A 12345-nucleotide genomic window follows, 5' to 3' on the forward strand; every position below is an offset into this window, starting at 1 on the left:
GGGGCTAAGGCTGATTACAACATATCTAGTTGGCAACAGCACGTCTAGCATCTTTAATAAGAAAACAGTGCTTTCACATCTGGGAAAGATTTATATGGATGGTGTTGACATGAAAAAAAGTTTTGATGTCTAAAATGAGACATTCTTAGGAAATTCACAGCTTGTTTAGGACATGACAGGTGACCAAGGTATTGGTATGCTACCATCCAGAGGGCTAAAACACACACTCTTTCACGCTTTTCCAAGGACTTGCTCATTCATAATATTATCAGCCTCTAAAGCTGTGAACTAAGCAAGGTGGATCTACCATCCTATTTGCAGATGGGGATGGAGGTCCCATCGAGGCCGTGTGACCCACACAGGTCTTGCGGGCTTCCATCAGTAGCAGAACCAGAATGGGAAGCGGGGCCTCAGCCCCCAGGTCAAGGTAGCTGACGACAGCTCTCCTTGAATCTGAGGGCTTAAAGTACAGAGATGAGCTTTCAAGGGCCCTGAGGTGGGGATTCTGGGTAATGATGGTGAACAGGGTGGCGCTCGTCCCAGCGAGGACCAGATTTTAAGGTCTGCGGCCTCTGCCTCACTCATCTCCCCCCTCTTCTCGCCCTCAGAGGAAACCAAAGATCACCGCCTCCCGCAAACTCCTGCTGAAGGTGAGAGGGAGTGCCGGCTCTGTGGGATGCCCAGCGGGAGGCAAAGGGGACGCAGGGCAGACTCCGAGAGCTGTGGAGGGTCGTGGGAGGGTGACAAGGAAGGAGGCCAGAGCAAAGATATTGACTGGGCAGAGGAGCGTGGCTGCTGTCCGGAGCCCAGTGGTCAGTGGGTGACACCTGGCACCGTGGAGTCCCAAAGGGAGGCGGCGCTGGTGGAGCAGAGGGACTCCCCTCATCTTTGTAAGAGTTTCTGTCTTTGGGGCTCTGTGGGCCAAAACAGATGAGGAACGAGTCAGAGGAAGGAAAGAGAGACAGCCTCCCTGGTGCGAGGGTTCAGGGCTGGGGGGCATTCAAGGGCTCCGGACCACCGGCTCAGCAGCTCCGTCCGGTGCTGTCCTGTCAGAGCCTGATGCTGGCCAAGGCCAAGGAGTGCTGGGAGCAGGAGCACGAGGAGCGCGAGGCCGAGAAGGCCCGCTACCTGGCCGAGCGCATCCCCACGCTGCAGACCCGCGGCCTGTCCCTCAGTGCCCTGCAGGTGAGCCTCTCAGGTGGGGGCCCCGTGTGGGTGTCCCCAGGGACCGGGTGGCAGGAGTCTGGATTCCCCCTGCTGGGAGGCGGGGCCGTCAGAGCCCATGGCACAGGTGCCAGAGGGGAGCCGCAGCAGGGGAGGGACTTGCTCGGGGTGGGGCGCAGCCAAGGGTGCGACTCTTATCAGTGCCACAGTGCGGATGGCGGGGCTGGGGTGGAGCAGGGAGGTGGGCAGGCCTTCGAAGCCCCATTTCTTCATCCGTGCCGTCCTCCCCCTGCAGCCCGATCTTTAATGTTTTTACAACTTTGGTAACTTTAAATACCAGCAACAGCAGAGAAAAGAGACCAAAGGAAAGGACACCAGAATGTCACTGATGGTTATCTCCAGGTGGTGGCAGCACTCGCTATTTTATTTTATTTTATTTATTTTTTTTTTGAGGAAGATTAGCACTGAGCTAACATCTGCCACCAATCCTTTTGCTGAGGAAGACTGGCCCTGAGCTAACATCTGTGCCCATCTTCCTCTACTTTATATGTGGGACACCTACCACAGCATGGCTTGCCAAGCAGTGCCATGTCCACACCCGGGATCCGAACTGGCAAACCCCGGGCCGCCAAAGCAGAACATGTGCACTTAACCGCTGCGCCACCGGGACGGCCCTGATTTTATTATTGTTGCTTAAGACATAACTTTCAAAATGCCTGCAATTAACTTATGTTATTTAAAGAAAACAACGGGCTCCTGCTCAGAGCAAAGGGGTCTGTCGGTTCTTCCCAGTGCACGGCTGGGGAGAGGGCCAGGGGCTCTGGACTCGGGGGGCAGAAAAGGGAGGCTGCAGGCTGGGGGGCTCCCCACCCTCTTCTCCATCCCTGCCTGACGCGTCCTGCTCCCCCAGGACCTGTGCCGGGAGCTGCATGCCAAGGTGGAGGTGGTGGATGAGGAGAGATACGACATCGAAGCCAAATGCCTCCACAACACCAGGGAGGTGAGCCCGGAGGAGGCTGGGCTGGTGGGGCGTGGATGCGGACGCTGTGGGCCAGGGCCCCCTCCTTCTGCAGGGTCCGGGAAGTGGCCGCTTAGCAGGAAGCTCTGGTCCCCCCACTCCAGCCCACATGGACCCCACAGGGCTGGAGCGGGCAGAGAGAGGATAATCACGTGGGTGAAAGGCAGAAGCTTGCTCCCAACCTGGCAGGCGGGCTCTGCAGTGTAAGAGAAGCCGCCCTCTGTGTCCGCCCACGCAAACAATCCTGAGCCTGCTAGTAACCCCTTCCCCTTGCGAACGGCTCTCACGTGTCTTTGATCCTCCCCACACACCTGTGGATGAAGTAGGTGCTATCACCTGCACCCTACCCATGAAGACACTGAGGTTCAGAGAGGCTGAGACACTCAGCCCCGGTCACACAGTACTGGTCCTGGGACTGGCGCTGGTCTCTGATCCCCACTCCAGTGCTCGGCGCTCCCTGGATGTGGGGTGGCAGGCACCAGCTCCATCCAGACTCTGCTCCAGTGGGATGTGGCAGAGAGTAAAAGGGCAGTGCTCCTGCTGCTGGGGTCGGCTGCTTCTGGACACTTGTGCAAAAATGAGGAGGGCCGGGAGGGACCAGAAGTCACTTGCCTCCTTCCCACTTCTCATCAGGAATGGCCATCAATAGTCTCCCCAGAATTCCCTCCAGAGCTCGTCCCCTGGAAATTCCCCCTGGGGGTCCAGGACCACCCTGCTGGCCTGAGGCCACACCCTTGGGGAGCTGGGGGAGGACGCATTAGAAGCAGGAATGAGGCTGCGGGATGAAGGGGGAGCAGCCCCACGCTCCAGACAGGGCTTCCTGCTGCCCCCTGTGGGGCTGTCACAACAGAGACAGCTAGTGGGCTCTGTCCGTCCACTTGCTCGCTCAGTCATTTATCAACAAACGTCCGGTGGCTATTTGCAAACTGATGGGTGGGTCTGAGTGTCCTGGAGGGTCTGGCCTGAAGGCTGGAGGTCTTGGGGTGCAGATCTGGCTGGAGCCCCAGAAGTTGGTGGCCCATGGCTGCTCCCTCTCCACGAGCCCTCGCTCCTCCTCGCCTGCAGATTAAGGACCTGAAGCTGAAGGTGCTGGACCTCCGCGGGAAATTCAAGCGCCCGCCGCTGCGCCGGGTCCGCGTCTCGGCTGACGCCATGCTCCGGGCCCTGCTGGGCTCCAAGCACAAGGTGTCCATGGACCTCCGGGCCAACCTGAAGTCGGTGAAGAAGGAAGACACGGAGAAGGTGGGGACCCCCTGCTCACAACCTTCCTCCCCTCGTCCCATCAGCCTTCACCTGTTGCCCGTTCATGTAGCCTCGGGCTGGCCCAGGAGCTCCTGTTGGGGGAGGCCGGCCAGCCTGCTAGAACATTCTAGAACCCTCTGGGAGAGCAGTGCTACAGTCTTATCATTCTGTCTTGGGAGAAAGAAGACTTGCTTCCTTCTCTTCAGGCTGCTCCCGGACTGAGGAGGAAACGGGGACACAAAGGCAGACTGAGGAATAGAGTAAAAACCATGCACCCAGCGTGAAGAGAACCAGAGATTTAGGGTGACGGGTGGACAATGCCCTCTGTTCCTGGTGGGGAAAGGTGGCAGGTCAGTGTGGTCGTAGGACACACAGCACAGAAATCAGAGAGCTGGTTCAGTCAGCCCTCAGCAGTGAACCACGCTAAGCTGGCTGGGCTCCGGGCACACAGGCCCAGAATCAACAGCCCCATGAGGGACAGGGACGAAGGACAGGGTCTCTGGCCCAGGGAGCCTTGTAAAGAGAGATGGGCCAGGCAGCATGCTGGTGACAGGGAAAATGAGCTAAGTTAGAAGGAGGAAGGCTTCTTGGAAGAGGTGGCCTTCAGCTGCTGAGCACCACACCAGGAGGGCAGCGTGGGACCTGGAGGCCAGGTTGGGCCGTGGTCCATTGGGGTGGGAGCTGGCCCCGTAACCCTCGCCACAACATCCCAGAGCTCCCACCCGACACAGCTTCCTTCTTCCCCTGGAGCCTCAGCTTGACCTGCTTGCACCTGTCCAACGGCGTCCCTCGGCCCCACCGTCCGGGCAGAGGGGGCGGGATTTCCGATCACCCGGTTTCTCTTGTGCTTGGAGGGCCCCGGTGGCACCTGGCGGGCTAAGTCTCTGTGTGTGGGGCCTGCCCACAGGAGCGGCCCGTGGAGGTGGGTGACTGGAGGAAGAACGTGGAGGCCATGTCTGGGATGGAAGGCCGGAAGAAGATGTTTGACGCCGCCAAGTCTCCCACCACGCAGTAGAGGTACCCAGAGACCAGCTCCCTCTGCTCGGGGCCGGCAGGAGCCTGAAGGACAGCAGGACAAGGATAACAGGGCGGGAGGGCCGGGCCCAGGGCGGTGCAGGGAGAGGAGCAGCGACCAGGGTCGGCCTTGTGGGCTCAGTTCTGGTTCCACCCTGAGACTGTGCACACGTGTCACTTCTGCTCTGGGACACTTTTTCTCCCTCTCATCTGTGAAGCTGGGGGTTGTATCAGGTCGGTGGTTCTCCAAGTGTGGTCCTGGGACCCGCAGTATGGGTGATGTGGCCCCACCCCGGGCCACCTGGACTGGGAACGCTGGGCTGGGGCCAGCCCTCCAGGTGACTCCATGCACGAGTCTGAGGACTGCTAGATTAGATGACCCTGAGGGCCCCCAGCTCTGACATGCTGGAAGCCTAGGCTCTTTGAGATACCTCCTGGAGATGTCCTGGGAACCATCCAGCATGCACAGTCCCTACTCCCAGGGTGGGATCCATTCAGAGAAGTGAAGACCACCCGCTCTCCGAGGAAACTGCTGGAGAAAGCGGCAAAGTTAGGCCCCCTTGAACCCTTCTGGGAGTGCGGAGGGGAGGTGCAGGGGCTGAGGTCTACCAGATAGCCGTCAGAGAAGGCTCCCAGGAGGGAGCTCTCCCAGGAGGTGATGGGCCGATGTTAGCAGATGCAGAGGAAGGGCTTGTCCGAAGGCTCACGGAGCAGAAAGGCGCAGCAGTGGGCATCAGCCAGCCCTGGAGGAGCCTAGGGTGGAGGAGCAGTGGGAGGGCTGGGGCAGGGGAGGGAGCCTGGGGCACCCGGCGAGAAGCTGAGGCTTCCTGGGAGCCCCTGGGGACGAAGGACCAGCCCAGGGCGGCTGGGGTGAGAATCGGGGGACTGTATGTGCTTCACATTAAGTTGGAGTCATGAACCGCACACAGGTCTCCAGGAACTGATGGCCTCTGTTCTGTTGCTACAGGCGGGCTTGCTGCACTGTGCTCTGGGCTCCGGCTGCACGCTCCTTCCTCCAACCCGACTCACCCGCCTCTCTGCATCCTGCCCTGCTGCCCCCTCTCCCCTCCAGCCTGACTGCCCTCCTCTGGAACCGGGATTAAACAGACACTCGCGAGGAGAGACAGCCGTGTCTGAAGCCCTCACCCCACAGCCCGGGTGAGGCCACACCGACAAGGAGGAGGTGCGCAGCCCCTTCTCTCCAGCCCCGGGCTGCCTCCCTCCACAGCTGCTGTGCCATGTAGAGTGTCCGCAGGCATCACGGCCCCCTATTAAAAACCCAGTGTCCTGGTCATTTCTGTAGCTCTGGCCGTGAGCTCTGGGAGGAAAAGGGAGGCAGGGAGGCTGGGAACACAGGGCTGTGCTGGGCTCCAGTCAGGTGCCTGGGGTCGGAATGGAGGGCTGAGGATTTGGCAGCTGCTGCTAAGGTCCCCCTGGGACCCTCTGCCCAGTGACATCACACAGTAACCCCCTCCACCCAGGACTCAAGCCCCGACCCCTGAAACAGCTCAGCCCCATCCCAATGCCAGCCAAGAGGGGCCTCTTGGTTCCGAGCCCCGTGCCCTGCCTGATTTCACGGTCCCCTTCCTTCACAAACCTGGACTGCCTCTGCCTGGTGCCCACTGGATGCTCCAGCTGCTCTGGGCTGAGGTCAGGGCTCTCTCAACACCTCACCTGGTCCTACTGGCTCAGTGTGGGCCCTGGTCCAGCCAGGAGGGACACGATGCAGTTTTGAGCCCGGCCACCAGGTGGCTCCCTTCCTCATCTCTGGCCCCTGGGCTCACCTGTCTGGGGGCTCACCTGTCCTGGGGCTCACTTGTCTGGGGGCTCACCTGTCCTGGGGCTCACCTGTCTCAGGGCTCACCTGTCCTGGGGCTGGCTCACCTGTCCCGGGGCTCACCTGTCTTGGGGCTGGCTTACCTGTCCTGGGGCTCATCTGTCCCAGACCCTGCTCAGTCTACCTTCATCCACCCTCTTCCCACTTGGTTTCCCCTCACAATCTTGGACTGGTGATCTCCTCCAGGACAGATCCTTTCCCCGAGGTGGGGCAGCCAGTGGTCTGTCCTCTAGGTCGGGTCCTTTCTCCATCCCACTGATACCTGGACCAAAGTCCAGTGAGGGGTGCAAGCTGCTGGGGTGGAATGGGGCAGCCTCCCTCTGCACCCACTGCCCCCCACACACACTGACGACAGCGGCTCCTACGGAGCAGAGACCAGAGCTCTGGGTCACAGCGGGGCCTGGCTTTCAGGGCAGTGTCATGGCGACTCCAGAGCTAACCCAGAGGAGGTGGCTGGTCCCAGGCCTGGGGCCCTTTGGCTTTTTGACCGCCTGGCACTGGTCCTGGGCGAGGCCAAGCTGTCTGAGAAGATCCCTTCCGCCTGCCTGAGAGCCCCCGCTCTGCCCTCTGCTCCCGGTGTATTGTCTGCCATAAATACCAGAAACTGGGTGCAAAGTGCAGGGCCAGCTGCTCCCTGGGTGGGGTCTGGCCCCAGGCTGCTGGGCCTACAGCCCCTGGGGGCACCAGCACCTGGGATGTGTTGGGGGGGCGGGCAGCCCTCGGCCCAGGGTTCTCGCTGCAAACAGCTCAGTGGGCAGACAGGTGGATGAAGTTGTGCAAAGAGCACAGCTCTGAGCACACGCAGAAACCCTTGGGCTCGGACACACCCATTCTCCCCCCCGCCCCCCCAACACGAAGCTGGAGAACCTGATGGGGCCGATCTGTGCCACAGAGGATGGGTGCCCAGGCAGCCACAGAAACCCACCCTTCCCTGCCTCCCAGGGCTCCTCGAGGCTCGCCTGGGGCCACGGCACGGTCTCCTGGCTCTGCCTCTCCGCAGCCCTTTGGGAGAGTCTGGCCCCAGATTCCAAAGCCAAATCTCAGCCTGCCAGTCAACCATTAACCCAGGGCCCTGGCAGACTGGGGTCTCACCCTGCCCTACAACCGGGGGAGGCCAGGCCCAGGTCTGACTCAAAACAAACAGCAGGGTGCAGAGAGCCCCGTGGGAGGAGGAGGCTGGGCCGACACACCCAAGGCCGCGGCCCTCTGGGAAGAGCCACAGGCCCATCTGGAGCCTCCTGGAGGTCATCCGGTCCCTCCTGCTTCCGGGCAGGGCTAGACTGAACCCCTCTCCTGCGAGGAAGCGGCAGGAGCAGAGAGGAAGGTCCAGACAGCTGAGTGGCTGAGGGAGGGGCCGTCCTGGGGCTCCCTGGGGGGAGGGCACTCTGGGAGGGGCTGATGGCTTAGCTGTAGCCCTGGACAGGGCTGAGTGGGAGGCGAGTATCTGAGAGTCGTGATCACATCCAGACCCCCTCCCCAAGGAGGGCTAGCACCCCCCCGGGCTGGGCCCAGGAGAGCAGAGCTGGAGCGGGGCCCTCTGTATCACAGCTCCTGCTTCTGGCTTCTGGCCCAGCAACTACGTGCCAGCACATCAATTCATGTGGAGCATTCACTCAACAACCCTAAGAGAAAGGTTCCCATTCCCGTTTTATAGATGAGGAAACCAAGGCACAGAGAGGTTGCTGCCTTCCCATGGTATCACAGCCAGTAAATGGGGGGGGCCAGGACTTAACCCAGGCAGTCTACTAGAGTCCACACTCTAAGCCACTATTTGAATAATAATAATAACTGTATATACTATGCTAAACGCTTACTCAGAATTTCATCATTACATTCCCACAAAACCCAAAGAAATGGATACTGTTATCTCAGATTCACAGATGAGGAAATGGGGGCCCAGAGAGGTTAAGTAATTCACCCTAACTTACAGGGTTTGATGGTGCAGACTAGAATCTGGAACCCGGATCAACCTGCCTTTGGGGTGGCCCTGTTCTGGGATCATACTTGCCTCAGCGGAACCACATTCCAGACCAGCCGCTTTCCAGAAGGGACACTGCTGGGGGTCAGGGGAGTCTCAATACCTCCACCAAAGGGGGAAACATTCAAAGGAGACGCAAACGAGACCCAAATGAGCAAAGGGAGGTGCCCCTCCAGCAGTGGGACCGGGACTGGGGAGGCGGCTGGGGGCCTCTTTGGGGATATCTATCACAAACTGACACATAACGGCTGGGTGAGCTCCCCCTCCCCTCTGCAGGAGATGGGCCTGCTGCTTCCCCCTCCTTGGTGGGAGTCACCAGGGCAGAGTGCCACCTGCTGCCAGCCCTGCTTGTCTCCGAGCATCCCCCGCCCGCCCCCCCGCCAGATTCTTCCCTCCATGGGGCAGGAGATGTCTGTCTGGAGCCCACCACTCAGTGGGGCCGTGGGCGGGCCCAGTGCTCAGGGCTAAAGTGCCCGGCTGCTGAAGGAGGGAGCCAGTTAAACATTAGCCCCAATGGCCCCCCACGAAGTGGGTCAGACTCCCCACAGGGTTCCGGGCTGGGCAGCCAGGGGGGCAGTTTTGTTCCGGGTGGGTGACCAAGCTGCCGAAGCCTGGGATAGGTCACGGGGACTGGCAGTGATGGCAGCCTCCTCTTCTGACCCCAGCGGGGCCCTCTCCCCCAAAATCCCCAAAGCTTGTGGGCCTGTGGGTCCCTCACCAGAGCAGAGGGGCGACAGCATTCTCTCACTTCCAGGATGCTTAAGCCAGCCTGGGGGTTCCCCTGAGGTCAAGGCTGAGCAGGGTGAGCCCCCATAATCCCGTGGCACTGGCACAGAGCACCGCGGTCAACGTCTGGCGGCCCTGAGAAGGACGGTGACTTCCTCAAGGTCATAGACCTAACCCGGGCTGGAGCATAGGTCGCTGGACTTCCGGTCTACTGAGAAAACCGGATGTGGGCTGAGTTGTGGTCTCCCCACCAGAGGCAGAGGCCCCGTAACCTGAGCAGGTGGCCCACCTCTGGCCCTGGCTCAGCACCTGCCCGGCTCCAGTGCCAACAACCGGTCGCTGCCTGGTGGGCACAGGCTGGGTGAGCCTGGCCCTTTGCTGTCGGCTCAGGAGGAAAGCACAGCCTCACCTGGAGCCTGGGCAGCTGTTCCAACCTGCAGCCCCAGGCGAGGAACGTGCGTGCATGAGCGCTCGTGGCTGTCTGTCTGAAGGGGGAGCCTGGCGTGTGTGCCTGTGCATGCACGCAGCACACAGCTGGCGGCTGGCCTGCCCGGGAGCCTGGCAGATGCCTCTGTGCCCTCAGCTCAGCCTCCCCAGACGCATCCTCCCCGTTGGCTCTTTGTGACGCAAGCGTCACCTGCTCCCCCTCGCAGGGCAGAAACCCTGCAGGCATTCAGCGAAAGGGCCCTCGGTGGTTGTCAAAGTGGGCATGCCTTGCTCGTATCATTTCAGTGTTAAATCACCCTTTACCCACGGGGTGCGAGGACAGTAGGTAGAAATCGTTTTTTAACGTTCTTCCTTCACAAAATAAACCAGAGACGACACCATTTCGGTATTCACATTAAAAAAAAAATGTTATGAGTTTGTAAAAACCAGGAGCTAGAGAGCCACTCCTGGATTCTTTCGGTGTGGGCTCATCGCACGGAATGGGACCGGAACGGGCGTGGAAGGGATGCGTCAGCGGGTGGCTTCCGCCCCCGTGGCTCTGGGGCGGGGGATCCCCCTGGTCTCTGCTCTGGCCTCTCTGGAGAATGAGAGGCTGCCCTATGTGTGGTGTAGACGGGGTTGGGGTGGGGGATACCAGGGCCTGACATCTGTTTTGGGAGGGCAGAAGAGGGGACCCCTTCCCCTCTGGCTGGAAGTCTTGGAAACCCTGCCCTTGACCAGGGGCTTCCCGGGGTGACAAGCCTGTCTCTGTGGACTCTCCCCAGAGGAAGTGACCAGCACGTCATTACCGTTCTTAATGCCCGGACAGCGTGAAGAATTGCCAGCTGAACGCCCGCCTGCCGAGCACTCACTTGGAGAGCTGCGGTGTTGTCAGTTCTCTGAAAGTCCCCATGTGTCCCTCTCCGTCCCCGCCGCCAGGCTGAACACGAGCCTGGGTTCTCTGAGTGTGATTCTCTGTCTCCGTGTAACTTGACTACACGTTTACAAATCCCCACAAGATACACTGTTTCCTTTTGTATCTTTTTGTCAACCTGACGTGCACCCAGGCTCTCTGCCTTTTCCCACTCACGCCATTCCAGGGGAAGGTTGTAAAAGGCATCCCTGTGGATACATTGAACTGCAGCTCATTTTCTCTGCTATGAAGTGATGAAACGACACAAATTATTTATTCATCCGTTCTCCCGCTGATGGACATTTGGGTGGTTTCCAGACTTTCGCTGCTGTAAACAGCGCTGCTTTGAATATTCACGAGCCTCTTCTGCTGCTCATCTTCGGGACTTTCTCTCCCGGCCACTGCGACTGGGGAGTGGAGAAGAATGACTTCACCTTTCCCAGGGTGAACCACGTACCCTCCCACCAGCCACTGGGAGGGCTGCTGATGCCCCATAGACTGGTTTTCCCAGAGTCTGGAGGCCAAGGGTCCGGACGCTTAGAACCTCCTGACCTCGGCTTCTCCCCACCCCAGCCTCCCATGTTACACCGGCTTCTTGGGCTATGCGGGGTTTCCTGTTCTTCCCAAAGCAAGTCAGTGCAACTCTCCAAACCTGTGCTGGGCCACCGACTACACTCAGCCTAGTGTCGAGGAGTTACCGAGGTGAATGAGACATTCTTCCTCTTCTCAAGACACCTACAAGACACTCGCTGAGTCAGAACGTGGGCACCTTGCACGTCAACCCCCTGCCCTCATGAACTGCCCCCACCTCCTGCCTGCTCTGGTCTCCCTTGGGTGCCATGAAAAACACAGGCAAGGCTGTCTCCTGGGCTCCCACACCCCAACGTCAAGCCAGCTATTTCACGGCTCCCCCTGCTTGTCTTCAGGGACCTTAGACTCTAATGAGTAGACACCAGGGATGCTGCTGGCCGTCCCCCAATGCACAGACAGCCCCCGCCACGGAGGATTACCAGCCCCAGAGTGTCATAATGCTGGGGCTGAGAAACCCCAGTGGTCTAATCACCCTCCTCCTCCTGCATCCCAGCCTCACCAGTGGCACCTGTGTTTGCTTGGCCCCTCAAGCCAGGGAGGTGCGATCTACCCCCCTGCATTGCCATGGTCATCAGCTCAGTCCTGACCATTCGACCTTCGAAGGTTCTTGCCAACACCTTCTCTGCCCCCTCCTCCTGCTGCCCTTGCTCAAGCTCCCTTCATGTCTCTTAAAAAAAAATAGCCCCCAGGTGGTCTCCCCACTTCCAGTCTGACATCTGGCCACATGGTCTCCAGCGTTGTCCTCCAGAGTCTCAGGGCCTCTCCACGCAAAGGCCATTAACCCTTCTCATGTTCTTCAACGTCCACAGTTTTTGCAGGACAAAGGCCAGCTCCTGAACACAACTCACAAGGTCCCTCATCTCTGTCCCCAACCTCTCCCTTTAGCCGTGGCGGCTTTGACGCTTCAGGCTGTTGAGTTGTCTCTCTGCCCCGTGAACACCTTCCGTCTTTGCCCCTGTCTGTTCATGCTGCGCCCTGCAGCTGGATGCCCATACCGCCTTTCCGACGATTGAATTCCACTGGACCGTCAAGGCCGAACCCAGATCATCTTTCCTCTTGAAAGATCTTTCCTTCTCCATCCCTCTATTAGGATCCATCCCTCCGGATGCCACAATTTCAGCTTTTATCACAGTCTGTCTTGAGTGAGGCTTGGGTGCACGTACGCTTGTGAAAATACGTGTGTCTGTGTGCACGAGCACGTGTGGGTCTCCATCGCTGGAGAGGGAGTGTCTTGAGGTCAGGAATGAGTCCTCACCATCTTTGTGTCATTGAATGTCAAAGCCATTTGCTGATCGTAGTGGGTAGAATTGTGTGCCCCCCCCCCCACACCAAAAAGATATGTTCAACTCCCAACCCTGGTACCTGTGAACTTCTCGGGAAATAGGGTCTTTGCAGATGTAGTCAGGTTAAAATGAGGTCACGCTGGATGAGGGTGG

The 12345-nt window shown here is 59.4% G+C and overlaps 1 protein-coding gene across 1 annotated transcript; it reads left to right on the top strand.

Moving 5' to 3' along the window:
- The first annotated feature begins 492 nt into the window (after positions 1-492).
- Positions 493-5732, top strand: TNNI1 (troponin I1, slow skeletal type). Its single transcript, XM_044762720.2, has 6 exons — positions 493-650; positions 1054-1185; positions 2075-2164; positions 3248-3424; positions 4332-4441; positions 5406-5732. The coding sequence occupies exons 2-5, from the start codon at positions 1060-1062 to the stop codon at positions 4437-4439; spliced, it is 501 nt and encodes a 166-aa protein (XP_044618655.2). The 5' UTR covers positions 493-650; positions 1054-1059; the 3' UTR covers positions 4440-4441; positions 5406-5732.
- Positions 5733-12345: the final 6613 nt, after the last annotated feature.

This window comes from Equus asinus, chromosome 30, assembly GCF_041296235.1.
Source record: "Equus asinus isolate D_3611 breed Donkey chromosome 30, EquAss-T2T_v2, whole genome shotgun sequence".
Classification (NCBI taxonomy): domain Eukaryota; kingdom Metazoa; phylum Chordata; class Mammalia; order Perissodactyla; family Equidae; genus Equus; species Equus asinus.